General features: G+C 44.1%; 1 protein-coding gene across 1 annotated transcript; it reads right to left on the bottom strand.

Annotated features, from left to right (window-relative positions):
• Positions 1-15,068: 15,068 nt before the first annotated feature.
• TMEM72 (transmembrane protein 72) lies at positions 15,069-20,451 on the bottom strand. Its single transcript, XM_003208024.5, has 5 exons — positions 20,382-20,451; positions 17,038-17,104; positions 16,547-16,618; positions 15,811-15,950; positions 15,069-15,625 (listed from the first exon to the last, which is right to left on the bottom strand). The coding sequence occupies exons 1-5, from the start codon at positions 20,449-20,451 to the stop codon at positions 15,165-15,167; spliced, it is 810 nt and encodes a 269-aa protein (XP_003208072.1). The 3' UTR covers positions 15,069-15,164.
• Between the last annotated feature and the right edge of the window lie 883 nt (positions 20,452-21,334).

The following is a 21,334-nucleotide window of genomic DNA, read 5'->3' as shown; positions in this document are numbered from 1 at the left end:
ACTAATAGTTCTCAGTAAACTATCTCCCTCAACACAACATCCAAATTTTCCTTGAACACCTTCAGGGTCGGTGACTCCGCCACCTCCCTGGGCAGCCCATTCCAGTGCCTGACTGCTCTTTCAGAAAAGTAGTACCTCTATAGATTTCATTGCACATATTTTTATTCTCTTCTTTTAATGCTGATGTTGTCGTTCCCTAGTTTAATGCTGTTGCAAGAGTAGTAGCAGGACATTTTCCTTTATTTGTGTTATTTGTAACCAAATACCCACAAAGTGGGTATTACCTAAATGTGTAGTTAGGAAGCTTGAATGTTTTTCCATATCCTTATGGACATAGGAAACATACCCACAAGGCTGTGGGCCTCAAGCATACTGCAAGCAGGCCAGCATCACCCAGTATTGGAACTTAGGTAGGTTTGAGCAGGTGGCAACGTCTTCAGGATAGGGAATTTGTGAGGCTCTTTGTACACAGTATAGACATGATGCAGCCATGTTCCCTATCTGATGTCTGAACTACTCTTCAACGAGAAATATAACAGCCTAGGTTCAGATTGTGTCAAGGAAGTAGGAAAATAAATGATTTTCAGAGTTGGGTTTAGCATCTGTTTCCAAATTTTGTCTCGTGTGGGATTGGGATTTGTTTGTTTTTTAATCTTGTGTTTATTTCCTTGCATATAACTAACATCTCGCATCTTTTTGGACAAGAGGTAATGGCTTCAAGTTACTCTGGGAGAGGTTCAGGTTGAATATTGTGAGAAGTTTCATCTCAGAAGGAGTGATGATGCACTTGCAGAGGCTGCTCAGGGAGTTGGTAGTGGAGTCGCCATCGTTGAAGGTGTTTAAGGACTGTGAAGGCATGGCACTGAGGGACATAGTTAGTAAGCATGATGGGAGTGAGATGGTGATTGGACTTGGTGATCTTAGTGGTCTTTTCCAGCCTTAGTGATTCTATGTATGGTCTTCACTCCAAGAAAACCCAGTTAAATAGCAAGCTGAATAGCAGAAGACTGGATAAAATAATCACTGAGGTGTATTAGCACTTGTTTGGAGCAAATACTTGTGTTGAGGAAAGAATGTGATTGAGGTGTGTTCAGCTGATTATTTTGACCATAGACACATGCTCCATTTTTATCTGACAGGCTTCAAGGGGAGCTGCTCACAGTATGAGCAGGTGTGGGAGTCAGTGGAAATGCTCAAAGGTTGAAAAACTGCTGTCAGGGTTGTGGCTGCAGCTTCACAATTGTGGGTATGCTCAAAAGAACTTTAAACTGGTCATCCCAACTGTCATTGTATAAATGAGTGCCTCTGTATAAATTGTTGGCTATGCATTCAGTTTATGAAGCCTCAACTCCTCCTTGTTCTCTCTTAGACAAAAAGCAACACACAGGATGATATAATCCCTGGTGTTTTGATATTTTCTGCAGATTTATTCCTCTTTCTACTCCCTCATGATTCAGGATTAGATCTGGCTCTTCCTGGAACTGAGGTAAGGACAGAAAATATTTGCAGTATGCTGAATATAGTTCTTCATGGATCAAATATGTCCTTTTGCCTTCTTCAGCCAGTTACCATATGTTTTTATCAGGGAAATCTTTCTATTTTGAGTGTGTTATGGTGGGTGTTTAGAGGATGGTATGCTTAACTGAGCAACAGCCATATTCGTGTGAGCTGCCAGCCAGTCGTCTCCAAGGAGATACAGCAGAAAAAACAGAAGGAACCCTCCATGTACTCTTATGGCCCTAAAAATATTTCATGCCAGTGGTGTGAGGATTTGTTTGCCAAGACTGAGCAAAACACAGTAAGAACTAGGAACAAGGCTACTAGTGCATTCTTCATGCCATCTGTGGAACATCTGCAGTCTCCATCAGGGCAAGGCCTGCCCTCAGCCATCCACCCCTCAATAGTTCCCTGGTTGGGATACTCTTGCCTCCCAGCACAACCATGCCCTGGTGGTGAGGCAGAGTCCTAAGGGACTCCTAATGGACCCTACACCTCCCAACAGCAAAGGGAGAGCTTTGAGTGGAGTCTGTGCAGAATAGGACACAAGTGCAAAACATCATGTGCTGTGTTCAAGTGGCATTGCCTGAATGAGGGAGTCTCCTCAGATCTATGAGGCCCACAAAATGTTCCTGGTTCTTGTTGTCAAGGCAAATAGCGTGGGCTTCTCTGGACATGTTCTAGTGACCAGATTGAGTGCTGCGGTGTTCTGGAGTGATGACTGAGATAACTCTAAATCAGCACTTCCACAGTTATGAGTATTTTGTGTAACATAGGTGAAGAGTCAAAGGGCAGAGCTTGGGAGGAATGGAGTGCTGCACACCTGGTGACACTTCATCTCCCAGTGCCTAGAAAATGCTGCACTCCTGCCCACATATCTTACAGCCTCAGCCACCTGGAGAAAGGGCAGAATACTCAGTGCTGGCTCCTTTCTTTTTGGTGTGCACAGAGAAGACACAGCTTTTGACAATAGAAATATGTTCTACAGTGTATTTGGCTGATGATGAAGTTTGTGAGACATATGCAAAACAGGGTTACTTCACTTCTGAATGTGGATGGATGAAGATGAAGTCTGCTGCAATTCATCTGTTCTACATGGTTGTCCAAATTGTATTACATGAGAGTCCAATTACATGACAATCCATTCTTTTAATCCATCCGCTAATTTTGTAGTAATATATAATGCAATTTCTCCTCACCCTCTCTTAATCAAATTCACTTCATAAGAAAAAAGAATTCATACATCTGCATGCATGCGTGGAAAGCCGCATGATATACAGACTGTTCTTGTATGCATTGGAACAGACTGCCCAGAGATATTCTGGCATTTCTTTTCTGGAGTTATTCAATACCTGTCTGGATGCTTTCCTGTGCAACCTACTATAGGGATCTTGCCCTGGAAGAGGCTGAACTAGATGATCACCAGAAGTCTCTGCCAACCCCTGTGACTCCAATTCTGTGACTCTGACTAGCTGTGAAATGAAAGTTGTTAGGGGGCATGAGCTCAAATACTCTGGCAGGACAATTAGAGCCAGTGGTAGCACCAGGCAGCACTGGCTCTGGTTGCCAGTGGTGATGCGTTAGCCAATTCGCTCAAGTCAGGTTTGTGTTGGCATTTACAGGAGTTTTCCAGCTGCTTTTAAGGATCAGAGGAATAGTAGAAAGTGAGTAGTGGTTTTAGAGGTACAATTTAAAGTAAGTGGCTTGCTCTAATACTGAAAGAGGCTGCTGGGAGACTTGGAGATCACAGAATCATTAAGGTTGGAAAAGATCAGTAAGATCATCTAGTCCAACTGCCAACCATCACCACCATGCTCACTAACCGTGTCCCTCAGTGTCACACCTACTCTTTTCTTGAACACCTCTAGGGACAGTGACTTCACCATCTCCCTGGGCAGCCTGTGTCAGTGCATCACCACTCTTTCCAAGAAGAAATTTTCTCTAATATCCAACCTGAACCTCCCCTAGCACATCTTGAGGGTATTACCTCTCATTCTATCTGTTAGCTGAGAAAAGAGACCATCCCCCACTTAGCTACAATCTCTTTTCAGTGTGTTGTACAGAGAGATATGGTCTGAGCCTCCTCTTCTCCAGACTGAACAATTCCATTTCCCTCGGCTGCTCCCCATGACACTTCTGCTCCAGACCCTTCACAGCTTCATTGCCCTTCCTTGAATGTGTTCCAGGGCCTTACTCTTTGTCCTGTAGCAAAAGGTCCCAGACTGAACACGATAGTTTAGGTGCAGCCTCATTGGTGCTGATGGCATCACAAATCCTTTGTTGAAACTGGTATTTTGACACACTTGTAACTGGTCCAAGATGACCTGAGTTGAGTGCAGCCTGGAGTGGGCATCAGCATTAGTTTTCCCACATTAATTAGTCCACCATAAAAATAATTAAAAAATAGTAACAAATTAAGATGATTCCTTGCACTTAGGGAGTAGAATATTGTTTTGGTCTTTTGCAAGGAAAACAGCATGATAGAAGTGTTTAAAACTTATCTATAGAATGTACTTTAAATAGCAAATCTGCATACCAAACACAGTTTGTGTTTTCAGAACAAGCTTTCCCTTATAAAGAAAAAATTTGTCTGCTGAACCCAAGTTGATACTTTTCAAAAACAAATGAAGAGTCTACACAGTATAATTTACTAGTGTCAACAATATTCCTTTCTCTTGCTACGTGAAGGAAATGTACTTCTAATGTGCTATTGCCACCACAGTTTCACAATGTCACATAGGAACAGAACCAATAAAATTCTGGACAAATTTCAGGTGCTCCTTCACATGATGGCTGTGTCGGAACATTCTGCACAGGCCATAGTCTGAGCTGCAGCTAGTGAGTAGGACACTAGCCGCAGTGTTGCTCATCACTGTTGTGTCTAAATCACTCCTGCTTCCAGGGTTTTTGTTTCCTTTCCCTTGCCCAGTTGGCACCTCTGTCTACAAGGATTTTGTGCACAAGCTGTTCCTAGTACTTGTCTGAACAGTGTCTGAGTTGTATTTCAAGTTGCATTCCTGTTAATCTGAGTATTCATTCCAAATACTGGTAGTAGCTGATAACTACATGAATATTGTTGCTAAAATCCTTGCCTAAGGGATATCAGATTTGATTCACATGAACTATAAAGACAGGAATGTCCTTATTATGAGGTGTGATGACAGAGACGTAGGAGAATGAACTGCTGGCGACGAAGAAGTCAGTAATGACTTCTGATCACCTAATTGAGCTGTGCATGTCCCTGTTACTTGCAGGGAAGTTGGAGTAGGTGACCTTTAAATGTTCCAACTCTACGGATTCTATTTTTCTGTGATTCTGTATTTTCTTTTAAAATAAGGTAATAAATATCTGAAAGAATAACAATTTTAAAATATTTTTTAACTGACAAGTAGATTATTGGAGCTTTCAGAATTTTCATTTAATCGTATCAGAACTCTTCTGTGTTTGAAAAATTGTTGTTTGAGCACTAAGTAAGGCAAATGATGGTTTCTTACCAGTTGGTACTTTACAGCTGGTTGCAAATTCAACATTTCCAGTAACTGGGGTATTTCTCTTGGTTTTCTGTTTCTTCTCATGATCTTTGTACTCAGTGATGCTGGGTAAGACATGATTACAAATACTTGCAGTCCTTCTCTTCTACTTGGTCGTCCTTTTTTTTTTAGTCCTTCTCTTCTACTTGGTCATCCTTTTTTTTTTTTTTTTTTTTTTTTCTTCTTCTCCCCCATGAAACAGATGAAGACTCAGTCATTTTGGCCAGGAATGTGCTGGTATCAGTGAGAAATGGTCACAAGGCTCGAAATTTGCCAGTGAGCATACAGACACACAGAGACGATAATCCCCTGAGCATTGTTTCCTTAGGAAGACAGCTTAACCATCTTCCCTTAGGCTTAAAATAACTGTATGGTTCTATGCTGTTGCTGGATTCATACTGGCTTTGTTTGTGGGCAAGTGACAGTGCTATTGCAAAGCAAGATGATTTTTTAGAGCTATATTCTTCTCAAAGACATGCACAAATGTAAAGACGTACAAACGTTTTGCATAAACGAGTTCCTCTGATGTTATGTACTCACCCTTAGCTTTACAGTAAATGTGCAGTATAAAACTCTTACCTTGGCATATAACAGGCACTCAGCTTTTTTAATTTCATAAAACAGCATTCATCTTCTATAGAAAGAACCAGCTTATGAAGCACACTGAAGCTGGTGCCATTGCCTTTTTCACTGGTCAGCATTATTCAAATTCAAAGAGGGAGAAACTGAAACTCTTCTCTGTCTGGAGAATGCTCTCCAGAAGGTGAACAGGAGGTTCTAGTTTTGAGTGGTTTCGGTAGATACAGAAAGATGCATGATATTGTGTAGAGTGAGTTCCTGCATGTTCATCATCATGGCAGTTGTTACACGTGCAGAAATGTCCACTGCTGACAGGGATGTGGAGCAGGTCAGTTCTGCCATGGCTTCAGTGATGATTAGTCTGTAATTTTAATCTGGGGCTGCAGAGAATTACACCCTGGAGTTTATTTGTGAGAAAATAAAATCAAAGCCAGAGCTACATAATTGCTTATGTCAAACATATTTCTATGTGTGGTACATCAACTGTCAACTACTAGTGGGTGAAATCATTAATACTAGTGGGTGAATATGCAATATAGGGTGTGTACATACAACCTTCTACTCATAGTGTTTATTTTTCACGTAAATGACAACCTACACTGAAGGTACCATACTAGAGAATGTCAACCAGTGATGTGCTTCCCGTTCTTTTTTCTGTCTTCCAGAATCACTGGACTCTGCTACCTGTGGAACCTTGGGCAAAGAAGAGGAGTGTAACAAGATGAGGAGCTACGCGAGGCTCCTAGATCATTGATCTAGCAACAGGAAGTACCAAGCATAGGTTTAAGCACTTACTTTTAGATGTTCTTGGGTTTCCTACCTGCCTCTGGCATTACACCTTGGCTTTGAGTGCATTCAGTTTATACGAACCATCTTCTTCTTGGATTATGTTTGGAGGTATACATGTTTTATCCTAATCTGCTTAAGGTCATTTTGTTCATGAAAATAATAGTAAAGAATGAAGACTGGGTTTGCAGGTATCCTCTGCTTCGTTTAAGCAAAGCAACAACCAGATTTTCAGGTGGAAAAGATTTCTATCTGTAATGGCTGATGGGCATAAGCTAGTTAAACTTCTGAGCATCTGTTGTCTGCAAATTGTTTACTGTTTGCTGCTGAGTATTACAGAAAACACAAATTAAAAATGGGAGGTTGTTTACAAGCGGAATTCTGAACAGTTTTTCCTTTTACAGGTGATACAGAATAGCCAGCTCTCAGCATTCGGAGCCATGAGCAAACTTCTGCCTCATTAGGAGCTCCTTGTTTTTAAGCTTTTCTCTATCACTGCGAGGCTGGCATCCTCATGTGACTGTGAGCACCAGTTTTAAGGGAAATACTGACCAACATTTCAATAAAATCCTAGCTGTGTAATAAGTATATTTGTTAATGATTAAATCATTGTAATTTAAATTATAGCTTGTCATAGTTACTACAAACATGGCAAATATAGTTATATAATCATAGAATATCCTGCACTGGAAGAAACCCACAATGATCATTTAGTCCAACCCCTGGCTCCACACAGGACTGCTTAATTAGACATTATGTATGAGAGCATCGTCCAAAAGTTTCTTGAGCTCTGTCAGGCTTGTTCCTTGAGAGCTTCACTTATGAATTACAAGCAGACAGGTCCTGATGTTCTCCTTAGAATTCAGAATATGTGACAGATAATTTTATATCTTTGTATCCAGTACTTCCATATTGCGCAGGTTAGATTTCTTTTTAATTTTATTACTGATATATTTGGTTTTGGAATTACCTCTAGTGGTAAGCCTACTTTATGCCCAGACATTTCTGATCATGATATATTTCCTTACATGCACTACAGGGACAGCAGGCCACTGTGTTTTCACCCATCTGTACAACACCTACAGAGTTAGTCTGTGTGGGGAAGTGAAGAGCATACGCTGCAGAGGTTAGTGCTATTTTTGTGCTAATCCCAGAGTACTTGCTGCCTTTGAAACACCAAATACACTGTGTTTCACTACCATGCAAGCACGTATGTATTTCTGCCTGGGAAATCACAGTCAGCAGTGTAAGTGCACCTAATTGGAGACAGTCATCCTGATACTTCCCACCAAAGCAATGTGGATTTACTGGTGTAACACAGAGTTAAATATCAGGCTCTCTGCATTGCATAGCAGGCACTATGCAATGCACATTTGTCTTGCTTATTCATAAAAGATATGAGAGGTAATTTCATGTAAGCCTTGTTTGCCAAATATGATTGTGGCACGATGAGGTGTTGTATCTCATGAATGTGCAAAGGAAAAGCCAATTTGCTGCAACTGTGTCATGAAAATTCCCATACACACCCTGGTGTGCCTTGTCTCTGTGCACCATCCTGTCACCTACATCTGCAATGAGGTAGTGCACTTTGTCCCACTGTTCCTCCCATGAAACCACACAGCTATGCTGCAAGAAGCAGAGGAGTTTTGCACAATGTATTTAAACCACCTAAAAATCAAAAAGATGTTGAAAAAAGTTACACAGGTTCATGCATTGACATGTTTGCTTATGCTTGATGTATGTCTGCTTTTTTCAGTCTGCCTTCTGGCCTTTCAAGAGGAAAGAGCCACTCCTAATTTATGTAATGCAATTTGGAGTTTCAAATTCAAACACATGTTGCCATACTTCTACTTTGGATGAATGAAGTAAGTTTTCCTTTACCCTCTCCTTTCTTGTGAGGTGAGGCCAGCTCCTAACCTAGCCTGTCTCCTGTCCTTTGCCTGCTCTTCTGTGCTTCAGTCTTCCTTGCAGTCCTATTGGTGTCCTCTGCTCTCACTGTTTTCTTGTGTGTCCATCAACACCTCATATCTCTCATGTTTACTTTTTGTTTTAGTGTCTTGTTATGTTTTCTCATCTACCTATCCTTTTACAGCTCTTCAGCTTTTCATAAACCCACATTCCTCCCATTTCTCAGCTTTCCTGCACACAATTTTCTGCTCTGCCTTCATGATCCTCATAGATGTTTTCCTTACTTCATCACTGTTTCTCTGCTGTCCACCGTAGACCTTCACATCCTATCAAGTAGTCACACACACAAAAGCCCCAGGTGAAATCCCAGTGCTTTTAGTCATGGAATTTTTTCAATTAAATCAGATTGCTGATCTGAATAAGTAACATTTCAGTGTCATACTATTGGTTTATTTCTCCAGACCATACAGCATATAGCCTTTTTTTTTCTTTTTTCTTTTTCTTTTTTTTCTTCATTATTTATTTATTTATTTATTTATTGTCAGATGGAAGAGACAGGCAGATGTGGGGAAAAAGTACATTTGAGAAATTATCAGTTTTAAAACAGAATCAATAACTTATCTTCGGACATCAAGTCTGGCTCGGGAGCATTCCTCAGCAATTCCACTTCTTCAGTAGTGGATACTTGAAGTGTTGCCTATGTTGGAATTACATTTATATTAGCTGAAGTTTATTCTATTCTATTCTATTCCAGTCATTGTTCATTTCATCTACTCTGTTTCCTGACCCATGTATCCTCCCGAAAGTCAACATATGATTTTTTATAGAACAAATGCAACCTGTTGTCTCGGGTCTTTTTTCTGTGTTTCAGTCATGTAGTAGATTTTATTTCTGAGATGCTGATGATGAAATTATTTTCTGACTGCTTTTCATACATGTCTGTTTTAGAGTGACTCAAATGAGACAGAATAAATTTACAGACTCATGAACTTAGGGCCCCATTAAAGTTTCTCACCACTATTTTGAATAAATCAGATTTGGAAAAAAAAAAGTAAAGAACAATGTAGAAAATAAAGTCTACTTGGTTTCAGTACAACTTCTTAGTAGCTGTCCTGTGTAGAGATTGAGCCATATAGACATATACACACCTACTCAGTGAGAGTGGTCAGGCAGTGGAATGGCCTACCCAGGGAGGTGGTGGAGTCACTGTCCCTGGCAGTGTTCAAGAGACGTCTGGATGAGGAGCTATGAGATATGGTCCAGATGTGGTAGCAGTGGTAATGAGAAGACGGTTGGACTAGATGATCTTATAAGTCCTTTCCAACCTTGTAATTCTATGATTCTAGGATAAGAAAAATTCTTAAGGAAGTTTGTTTACAATCAGTTGTTGTTAATGATTTTCTGCTTGAGACTAGCTTTAGCTTAATCCCATTCAACTCATAATTTCCAGTGTTCTTGTCTGACACATCATTTTTTAAAACCTTTTAAACCCTGATCTAGTAGTTGGTAACCCTGCCCATGGTGAGTGGTTGGAACTGGATAATCTTTGAGGACCTTTCCAACACAAGCAGTCCTATGACTCTGTGATTCTACTCTTTTTAGGGAGTAAAGAAAGCCATCTGAATGGCCCATTTGAATGCCAGAAACATGGAAATTACAGTCTTATATAAAATATATAAGACATTGCCTAAGCTGATTTTTCTTTAAACTCTTAAATTGTTTTCATGCCTTCATGCTTTTGGAGAAGTAACTACAATAATTACTTTGGCTAATAATACTGAGTAACAAAAATAATCTTTACATGGTATCTCCACACAGCCCCAGGTAACTGCATTTCACAGCTGTTGGCCACACAGGTGTGGAAACCATGGAAAATGCTGGGATGGCAGCTGGAGGCAAACTTTGCAATAGTATATTGCTATCACTGTCAGCTACTAGCAGGTAACAAGAAAGCAGGGGGTCTTCTTGTGGCAGAAACTGCGCAGTGGCTGCAATAGCATTTCTCTCGCAGTACAAATTCATATGGTGCATTTGCTTTTGCCTTCCTGGATAGTTTCTATCGCATGGTCGGTTATGGCACCTTTTTAAAAAGATACGTGTTCCCTGCTGCTGTTTCAGGAAATAGCAATGTTGTAATTAATCGGCTTGAGACATTCTCCACTGTGGCTACAGGACACCGAACAAAATATGTTTTATCATTTTGTGCCCATGTTTCCATGGTTGAAAGTGTTACTTAAGTACTGTTTATGTTATTAAATGCTATTTATAAAGCAAAGGCAGACAGTAACAGCAACCTTATGAGTAACAAAATTTTTGAGTGTTGCACAAGGAACTGTAGACATGTGCAGGCAAAACAGCTATGAAGAGATGCACAGGCCTGGAACACAGAGGCGTTGTCATGCTGTTTTTGGTAGTGAGGGACTACATCTTCAGACTGAATCTGCAAAGGCCTTAAACATTTCCAGGTTAGCTACAAAAGACCTTCACTCACGGCATTGCCTTCTCAGAGGTGTGGGTGCTGTATAGCCTCCTTTCTCTGGGCTATTCGTGTGTAATCCAAAGAGCTAGTTGGGCAATCAGATTCCTGGCATTTTACATACAAGATCAAAACAGGATTCATTAAAGTCATATACTGAGTGAGTAGCTGCCTAGAATTAGTTTCCTAAAGGAATATTAATCATTCACTAGGCTATAACCTAAGTGCAACTATTGCACCTGTGGTATGCAGGTTGGAGTTTGGCAGCTAGAAGCCAGATTCCTGCCCTTGCCCACCCCATGCCAAGATGATGTTGACAGTTCTGAGGAACACCAGGCAGGCCTGGCACCTGGTTTCTGGTCCTTGTAGCTCTCTGAAGAGCACAGAGTGAGGGAGTCCATCCAAAACCGGATCTGAATTTCTGGCCCAGGCGTAGGAGAAGCTTATGAATGTAACAGGATAAGGCATAGGGCTGTGAAGTGGTAGTGTTGCAGGTATGTCAACATGCAGCACTCATTTCCTGATTCACATAAGAGAATGGAGGCAGGTTCTCTCCTGCGTGTTCATGTGACTCAGCCCTGAGTCAGGAGCTGCTCATGCCACTGACCCCAACACCAGGCTTTACTATTGCAGGTGTTGCTGTCAAATAGCATTGTGATGAGTTTCCAGAACACTTATACATACAAAGCAGGCAGACTTTAACTCATGCAGGAAGGTCTTTGGAGGAAACTTTGGAATTGTTTCTGTCAGGGTTACCTTGTGGAGTTTCACCTTGTACACATACAACTTTTGGGTGATTCATCTTCTTTCCTTTCAGCATATGACACATTAGGAGTTTATGAGCTGATACAGTTAACTGTAACTCAGTAGGCTAATCCTAGTGGATTAGCTGTATCATGAATTAGCAGTAATAAATGTAAAAATAATATACCAGGGTTCATGTGATGCTGTGTGGACTGACAGTTCAGGCAGCTCAACTTCAGGTATCACTGCACTTCACAGTTGATTGCATCAAGTTCTTACTCTTTTTTTTCCTGCAGTCACCCTGCCTCTGTGAATTTTCCATGCTGATACCTCACCCTCCAACTCTCCACTGCCTCTGATGCTTTTGGTAGACCCTGAGGTGCCTCTCATAACAACATATAGAAAGAGGGTCCAAAGAAGAAATGAATACTTCAGCAAGCAGTCTCTGCAAGGTCATCCATCTCCTTCTGAGGGTGAGCATTCCTTCTACACTGGGATTTTAAGGAACTCCTGAGGCTACATTTCTTTGCACAGCTGAGCTTCTCTAACAGTCTGCTGCCTTTGAAAAGGGTGCTCTTATTCCCCTCACCTCCTTCATTTTGTGCTTGGCCCTTTCTTCCATGGATTTATTTGGCTCATTAACTCTAGAAGACAACCACCTGCTTTCTTTTTCCTAATTACTTTTTTCTTTTTTTTCTCTGGACTAATGAGCTCTATCAGCTGATGGATCTGGCCAATAGTACTAGGATGGGATAGACAATAGGGAGCAGAGCTGGGGATGCACAAAGAGGATAATGTGGAGCAGCAGCTCAGCCTGTGTGACATGAGTGTGTCCTTCAGGGCTGTTTTGGGCTATAGCTTAGTTGCCTCTGAAGGAGCATTTATCTCCAGAATTACTGGTGAGTCAGAGATGGACCTTAACTGAATGAGCAATTTAACACAGGAGTGATGAGCAGATTTTTTCTAACCTTTGTCTTCTAGGGCAGCTAGCTGTAGGGATGGAGAAAAGCCAGGCCAACAGAAGGGAGCAGGCAAGAAAAGCATTTAGGGATATGGAAGAGCATTCTGCCCAGGGGAATTCCCAACAAGGCCGAGCAGCCACCTTACTGGCAGCTTTCCCCAGTCCCATTTCCCAATGGAATCCTACATTGAGATATGCCTGAAAACAAAATGCCTGATTCTGTAGATGCTTATGATTAAGAACTCTATAAATGCATTTCACAGCACAATAAAATTTGGGGTAAAATTTCCTTTTCCCCACCCAAGAACTCTCACTCCATTGGTGTTCCCCTTGCCAGCTATCTCTGCTGTCTTATGGATATAATGTGTGGGTCTGCTGTGTAAGGGTAGATGCGTGATATTGGGATGCAGGTTGGCTGTACGCACCTAGGCTGTCCTGGAGCTTAGCTCGAGTTAAAAAGGCAGTGGCATAAATGTGATCTTTCATCTGCAGATCAGCTGATCTATGAAGAGCTCTGCCTTTTTGATAACTCTTATCTCTCTATATATAATTAGTTATTCAACATTCAGAGAACAGCCTGGGATGATGCAGAAAGTTGCATGCCACTAAGAGTGGGTATAATGGGCAGATGTGTGACTGAGTCAAGGAGCCGTCTCTGAGCACAGTCTTTTGGAGAAGTGGACAAGGATGATACCCTTTCAGCATGGCTGGGCTGAGGCCTTTGATGGTGCAAGTATGCTGTTTGATTATCTACTTTAGAGGAAAATAGTTTCGAATTCATTTCTTCATGTGATGAATAGACCAGCTTGTGGGTGGAGTTGTGACTTTGTCCAGGGTATCAATGGTGTGGTGTTAGTCTGTAAATTGCTTCAATTTTCTGAATACAGTTTTGGAGATGTAGGAAACTAAATCTCCCTAAAGTCAGATATATATGTGACTCTTCTCCAGCATGCTATTTTGGAGTGGAGGTTTAATTTGGGCAACTGGAAGGAAGAGGTCTGTAATTTCTGCCTTGTGTATAGAGCAGATTGATAGCAGTTATCATTTCAAACATCAGTGACGGAACAAGAAGCTTTTTTGCTCATGTCTAGTTGTAGGAACAACTGAGTGTTTAAGACCAACCATAAGCCCCTCCTGAGGATAGTTTCACTAACCAATACAAGCAGTCAAACATTGTGAGTCAATATCTTCTGCCTTCTTCCCCATTCATCTCCCATAACAGGAGCAACTTAATCAGAATCTATTAAAAAATTGCACTGAGTTCTCATCACTTGCCTTTCGATTTCTGAACATTTGCACTTCACATTTTCCCACTTCTCTTCAAAATACATCACTTTCCTAAATGGAAATTGTGGTGATTGTATCTCAGAGAGATGAACGTTTAAAGTGAAGCAATGTATTTAAAAAAAAAAAAAAAAAAAAGTCGACACTGACTTCTGCATTATTATCAGCCTAAGCAGGTCTCAAGGATTTCCTGTCCTTCACCATCCCGCACTCCAGCACTCATGTCCAGTGTCCGAGCAAATTATTCCTTCCCATGTGCAGCCATGAGAGTTGCCTGATGCTTATGAGAGAGTCTTGCTGATGGCATCTGCAGGCACAGGTTGAGTTGTAGGTCCCTTTGCTAATAGATCCAGGAGCAGAGAAAAGTCTTGGGCTATCTGCCCTATACTTCTCTGGTAGAACCTCGGAGAGGTTACAAATCCTGCCTGAGGGATTGAGCAGGAAAGAAATGCTCAATCAAAGTATTATAGGTCTTCAAAGAGCAAAGGATACAGTAGTATTAAGGCAAAAGTGAAGACTTCAGGGATTGGAGAGGGCCAGTGGGGCAGCATTGTAACTTTATTATTGCCTTTGCCTTCTGGGGGCCATATTTAACAGTCTGCTGAGCCAACCATTTCTGAACCTTGGAACTTGAGGTTCTACAGCATTCTAATGCTCTTCTAACTCCAGAAGTCTCCGTAGGGTCCTCCCTGCTCCCACAGTGACATGACTCCCCTGCTGGGCCCAGAGCATGTCTCAAAGGAGAACATTTAGCAAGAGCTATCTCCAGGAGAGTGCTTGATAACTCCAAGCTTCCATGAGCTCTTCCAGGCACAACAAGGACAGTTGGAAGACAACTGTTCCCAGCAGAGGCTGCTTGGTGGATGATGGTAGCCCTCTTCCTGCCTCTTAGGAAGCAAATGCCATGGCTGTGATGTTAGGCAGAAGCTGCTGCTGCGGCATGTCATTCTGTAACAGATGATGAATGAAGACATAGAGAGAGATTCCCCAGGAGGAGAAACCTTACTGTCTTTCCAATGGGCTGGTCAATCCACGGCCTGTCCCCTGGGCATGATGCTGTAGGGCTGCAGACCACCACACACTAGCTACAGGCCTGATCTGTACATGCAGTCTCTGCATAACAGGTGAACCAGCCAGAGTAGGGAGGGCCAGGAGGGCCACTCCTCCACATTGGGGCATGGGTGATGCACACTCCATCTCTCATCCTACTTGCTAGCTGTGGGGTTGGCCTGTGGGATTTCCTGCTGACCTGCCAGGATCATAGAAAGCACAGAGGAGGCTGTGATACTCTAGTCATTGTAGCAGTGCTGCCCATGGTACAAGGTCTATCAGCTGCCTGAATCTCAGGGAGGAACACCAGTACAAGTGTGCCTGCCTTCTCCTTGTTGGTGCTGAGTCCTCAAAACAGTCCTGTGGGACTGAGGGGAGTGAGGACAACAGGAGTATCAGGAGGGGTGAGGATGGGTGCTGTATCTGATGTGGTTTCTTCAGTCTCACTTTCCACATCATCCAGGCTTTCGCTGACAGAAGGGATGATTTGCACCACCTTCTCCTGGAAATGCACTTGCTTACGTGGGGCTGGTGGGAGCTCTGTTTGGAGTGTAGCTGCATGGGTCAGACTTCTGTCCTTGCTGCCCTTCAGGATGCTCTTCATGTGGCCCAGCAGTGAGCAGTGCTGCTCCCTCTGGGACTCGTAGAAGGTGTAGGTCTGCTCAGTGTCACCAGCAATGGTTGGGGCTGCCATGGTGGCTGAAGGGTCCACATACTGGCCTGCTTCAGGATGAGCCTCTTTGTGCCCTGGAGTCTTTCTCCTCTTGCTCAGCAGGAAGTAGGCCAAGGCAGTCAGCACTAGCATGGACCCTGGAGAGAAGGATATGTTGGTTGAGGGTTGGCCTAATGTGAAATGCTAGCCAGTAAGTGTTTGGTCCAGTTAACTCAGCACTGCACACATCCTCACCATCTGTGGGTATACCAGTCCATTGTCCCCAACAGACCATATTCGTCTTTCATTTTCACCACTCCCCACCCCAGCACAGACTCCTCACCAGGTATGGTGACATGCCAGACGATGATGGGATGCAAGAAGCAAGCCAATGAGAGTAGAGTGTACCCCAGGAATTTCTGGAAACTCCCTGGGCGTCTGGCTTGCTTCCAGCAGGAATGTGCCAAAGAGTCAGGCTCATATCTGGAGAGAGAAACAGAAGTCCTTGTACACCAAGTACATGGTAAGGGGATTTGGACCTAACCACAACCTATTTAAAGGTTCAGATTCTCAGTCTAGTTTGCCAAGAAAAACTGGTGTTTTGGTTAAGGAAGTTATCTGAAGTCTGAGTCCTGAGTGTGGTGGGCAGAGGTAACAAGTCAGCATTATATGTGACCTCTTCTTGGCATGCTTATACCTACTAGTTGGATTAAGGTGTTGCCTCCTAGCAATTGGAGATTTTGAGCTTATGCTGAAAGTCAGCAGAAGTGTGTAAGGATTTTCTACATTTTAACTCAAACTTCTCCTGGACCCTTGTATGACTTTGTACCATGTGCTAAGGAGATGCTGCAGACTAGGGTTTGTCATACTGACACTTAGAAGATTATGGCACAAACTTGGGTTTGATTAGGTGTGGACATGACTCCACTTATCTCCCTGCTGCACTACTGCCATGGCAGTAGGGGCAGGACCTTTGGTGTGGCAGTTGCAGCTTTGACAGGTTTGACAGGCCTGGAAGCAACAGGTTGCCCTGGACAAGTCCCACAAGGGTTGAGAAAGACTGGACAGGATCTACTCACGTGAAGCACATCTCCAGGAACAAACTGAGAAAGAAGAAGCCTTCACAGACAGTAACTGCAAACCCTGAAAAACTGAAAGGCAGAGTTGTCAGGGAAGCAGGGCTGGACTGAAGCATGCTCTGCAGGTGGAAGAAGGGGCATAGAGGGCTGGGATTTACTGTCCCTTTCACAACAAAGACTGTTTGCTAGGGTCTGAATACTCTCTACCTGGCTGGTTTATGGAGGAGGGCCCAAGACCTTTCACCCATGGAGGGCTAACTTGCAGCCAGTGTCACTTCTGGCCTGCCTGAATCTACATTAGCATGAGGAGAAAGTCATCCTCCCTAACAGGATCAACTTACTCGTTGGAAGCCTAATGAGGGAGTTCTTAATTCCCCAAAGCCTTCAATGCTGTCCCTGCTGCTGTTGCAGGCTAGTTTGGTGCTATACTTGGTGGAGGAATCAACTGTGCCACCTCTACTAGCTCTGAGTGCAAGGGTAAAAATACTCACAGCAGGTAGAAAGCCAGGTTTTTGAACTGCCCTCGCTGTAGAGTTTCTACACCGACGCCGATCAGCACTAGAAAGGGAAGGCAGCAAAGATGTTGACTGCTGGCTCAGTTTGTGATTCCCTGGTGTCCCGTCAGCTCCCAGCATCCATGCCCTGGTGTCTGTGGCTGTTGGTGCAGCTGCTTCTGCTCTGCATCTTTGGTGACTCAAGCTGATACAGGAACCCTGGAATCAGAGCTGAGTGCTGGCCTTGATGTACAGCTCAGGAACCAAGCACAGCAGTATACCAACAGGCAGCCTCGCTGCTGCACGGCCTGGGAAGATGTGCTCTGAGAATATCAGCTTTGGACAGAGATAAGCAGTGGTGTCTGTCCCATGTCTTTCCCACCCTCTACTGCTGTGGAGACTTCAGTCCCACTTTCCTATCTGCTCCTGCCCCTCATCCCACACATCTACAAGCCTCTGCTGAGACCTCTCTGCTCTGATCCTCTCCATACCCACCAGCTCTGCTGCACCCCACATGTGGCTGTAGGGCAGAGGCAGGATAGGGGAACTGTGCCAGTTGCATTCAGGTAGGGCTGTAGCCATGGCATTAAAATTCTTTGCTAGCCAAACAGAAAAACCTATAAGAGGAGCAGGCAGATTAAAAACAAGGAATGAACATCCCCCCAGAACACAAGCCAGCGCAGCACACTGGGGAGTCAGTTTAAGGGGGATTAAGAGTATTAGCAAGTCTAAAGTTCTTCCAGGACTGGTCATTGGGAGCCAATAGTTTTATGGCATGCAAACTTTCCTTCAACATCCCTCAAGGGTATTTCCAAAATAGCACAGAAACAAAGTGCTTTGCACCAGCTGCAGAGAGCTTGTTCAGTGGACACTGGCCAAGACCTGAGGTGCCAGTTGGCTGTGGTTACTCTAACACCACACTGGAGTTAGAAAGTTTTTTTCCAGATTTTGGATTACATTACATGAGCTGTGGCTGCGCCCCACCCAGAAGTAGGGTACCAGGCTCACAAGCAGTGAGCCAAGCTCTAGCCCACCATGCCCATAAGGTGGGCCAGTACTGTGGGTCTGTGCCTGAGCATGCTGTGCTGATCCAGCCAAGCCAAGCCCCATCTGGATGCTGTGGTCTTGTTTGTTCTTGCAGTTTCACCTGCAGCTGCTGATCTCCTGTACTGGCCCCTCCTGGTTCCCTGCAGAATTTCTTTTCTTCTCCACGCCCAAGAAAAGGCAGGAGATATCACTGTCATCAAAGGGCTGTGAAGGGACCAAGCTGTGCAGTCCTACACACAAGGAATTGTCCTTCGTTATCCTGTGATAAAGCATCCTTCTTAACACTTTTCTATACAAATGCAGAATTCATTCATTCAGTCATTCCCCACAGACAAATGCAGAATTCAACAGCTCTAGTCTCTGCTTTGCCTGGGGAATTTTTCTGATTTTGCACAGCTTCTGCTTTATCTGCAAAGCTGTTTGGGTAAAGTATCTGCAAAAGGCAAAGGGTTGTTTCTGAAGTGTTTGTTTGGGCTTGTTGCTGCCTTGATTTGGATCTTCTCCAAATCATGTGGTTAAGGGCACATGATTAGGAATTAAATGGTTGAAAGCATGAGAATTAAGAAAAAAGTAAAGACTCTCTAGATGCAGAAATCACGAGGCCTAAAATCTCTGAGTTACGGAGATACTCCCAACAAAGAGGTCATCTATGGGATGGTTTGATTGCTCCTCACTGACGAGCCGTGGACAACAGGATATTTCCTGCACAAGAAGCCCCATTGCACACCAAAGTCCTGGGGGAAGAAGGGGTTACATTTTGTGGGCAGTCTTTTGTGTTTGCAAGCCTATGGAGTTGGCCAGACCTCCTCAGGATCAATTAGTGAGGCTGATGCACTCTCCTCTCCCTTTCATTATTCTTATTCAACCAAAGCCTGAGGGATTCCTTTCTGCGTGGTTTCCATTTCATGTGAAAACCTCATACACCTCATCAGGCACTAAGCGCTGCATCAAGCTGTTTTCTTACCCCATTGAGACACACAAAAGAATAAAGCATGGGCACCTCCCATTCCTTCACTGTCCTTTTGGGAAAACCAGTTGATAGTGGGAAGGCATCAGAGCGGAGATATGGAAAAGTACAGAGACTGGCGGTGCAGCTGTCTGTACTCTGCAGTTGCTCAGCTGAGGGGACTGCACTGCTGGTTTCAAAAAGAACTACGGGAAGGGGTATGGATGATGCAGAGTATGGAAAATAGCAAACAGTCAAGAGAAATTATAGTCCATTAAGACTCTTCCAAACTGTAAGCTACGTTCAGTTTTACTGTTCTAGCTTTAGTTTTCTTGCAACAAGACTGTGTTTTCACCCAAGAATATCTCTGTGTGAGTTTGGAGCTTTAAGAGTGAATATGATCAGCGTGGGCTCATGTGGGCCTGAGGAGGATGGGAACAGACAGATTTGCATTTACTAGTTAAAGCAGTGTGCCAGCTCCTGTCTGTTGCAACCTCAATATGATGTGCTGGGAGTTTGTACAAACTCAATGACTTGAACCTCTGCACTTTATCAGTCTATAAAGTACACTGTGGAGCACAGTCTCCATTGTCCCAGCAGGGCTCGGGGTGTCCCTGGGGACCTGTGTGCTCTCCAGCTGACCTTTGTGCTTTCTGCTTCGTCCCTGACTTAAGCAAAGTGTCTGCAGTTGATAAAGGAAACGCCAGGGTGGGAGGGCCTGCTGTGACCTACCAAGTGATGTCTGAAATCCAAAATTCCTGGAGTCTGACACAGGCACCTGAGACACTCTCATCAGGAACCTCTGTTCACACCTCCAGCCATGAGGCAAGTTAAGCCTTTTGATCTCTGCTTTGCTGATGGAGAAACTGAGGCAGAATTCTGCCTGCCCTGCCCCGTGAGAGAGAGTCAGCAGCAGTACTAGAGTGAATCTCTGAGCTCACTGTCCCTGCCCTGGCTATTTATCCCACCCAGAGACGTGCTGTGGGGCTGGGATGTTGTCCACCACAGCCCAACTCTGAGTGAATGAGATGTTGCACCACCATGGCAGCCCAAAAGTTTTGTGCTGTCCTGAGTATTTTGCTTTTCAGTCTCATTCACATTATACTTGTTCCCCTTTGTTTTTACAAGAAAATAACTTGGCTTTCTTTTCCACCTGCACTTTGTCTTGTCTTCTGCAAACAGCCCATGCACCCGGCACTTTCCTTTGAAGTGTCTCAAAGCAAAAGGGAGCAAATTCCCTCAACCCCCTTCCAGCACAGAACAGCTACACCTGGCCAAAGGCTGAGAAACAGCTCAAGAGCCTCCACCCCTATTCTTTTAGTAGCAAAGAAAGGGAGCTTGCTCCTACCTGCTGCGGTGGTGATGCCCAGCAATCGGCAGGTATATTCCAAGGCACTCCAGAATGCTTCCTGCCGCATGGTGAAGATGATGGAGGTGATGCCAGCTAAGCAGAGGCTCCGTCTTCAGACCTCCAGCTGCAGGCTAGCCTCTTGTGTGCAGGTCCTGGTGACCTTCCCAAAGGACTGGCCACCTCCACAGGGGCAGAACTGCAGGGAACCGGTCAGCACTGCCTCAGCGTTACAGATGCTTGGCCTTTTCCCCCTCACCCGCCCTCCCTATGATGATTAATGATTGGTAAGGGGGGGTGCGGCTTTGGGAGCATTTGCAGCCTTGCAACTGGGGTGCATGCGTGGCTTTCCTGCTCCAAGGCAGCAGCTCTGTAAGCCCAAGCTGATTAAATGCATGTGAAGTCATTAGTGCTGTGCGGCTCCCTGCAGGTTAACCATTTGTGAGGAGGATGATACTTGCTTTTGACAAGGGAGCAGCATCTCCTGGTAGATGGTGGGGCTCCTGGGCTCCCCAGCCTTTCAGTGGCACCACAGCCACTTGCACTGGGGTCCCACTGGCATGTGGAGTGGTGTCAGAGGAGGAGGGCTATGTGTATACACTCTGGCCTATTTCTGTTGGCTTTGGCAGACAGCATCAGGATCCTTGGCCTGTTTCTCTGGGACACAATGCTTCTGAGGAGGGGCAGCTCTCACTACAGTGAAAGCTGAGATAGGGCAGTGTGCACCTACTCGTGATCCCACGTCCCACTGAACACAGCTCATCTCACGGGGGTCACCAATCCCCACCTACTCCCTGGATGAGCACAGTCTCTGCTCCCAAAGCACAACAGGAGACCTGTGCACACACTGGTGCCCACGGGGCTGTTATTCACAAGGCAGTGATCTCATCTTCTGGGCAAAACGCCATGGCTCCTGTCCTCACCATGCCTCCCGCCAGTGTGGGCTCAGTACA

Source organism: Meleagris gallopavo, chromosome 8, assembly GCF_905368555.1.
Source record: "Meleagris gallopavo chromosome 8, MGAL_WU_HG_1.1, whole genome shotgun sequence".
Classification (NCBI taxonomy): domain Eukaryota; kingdom Metazoa; phylum Chordata; class Aves; order Galliformes; family Phasianidae; genus Meleagris; species Meleagris gallopavo.
This window is presented reverse-complemented; position numbering and strand designations above follow the sequence as displayed.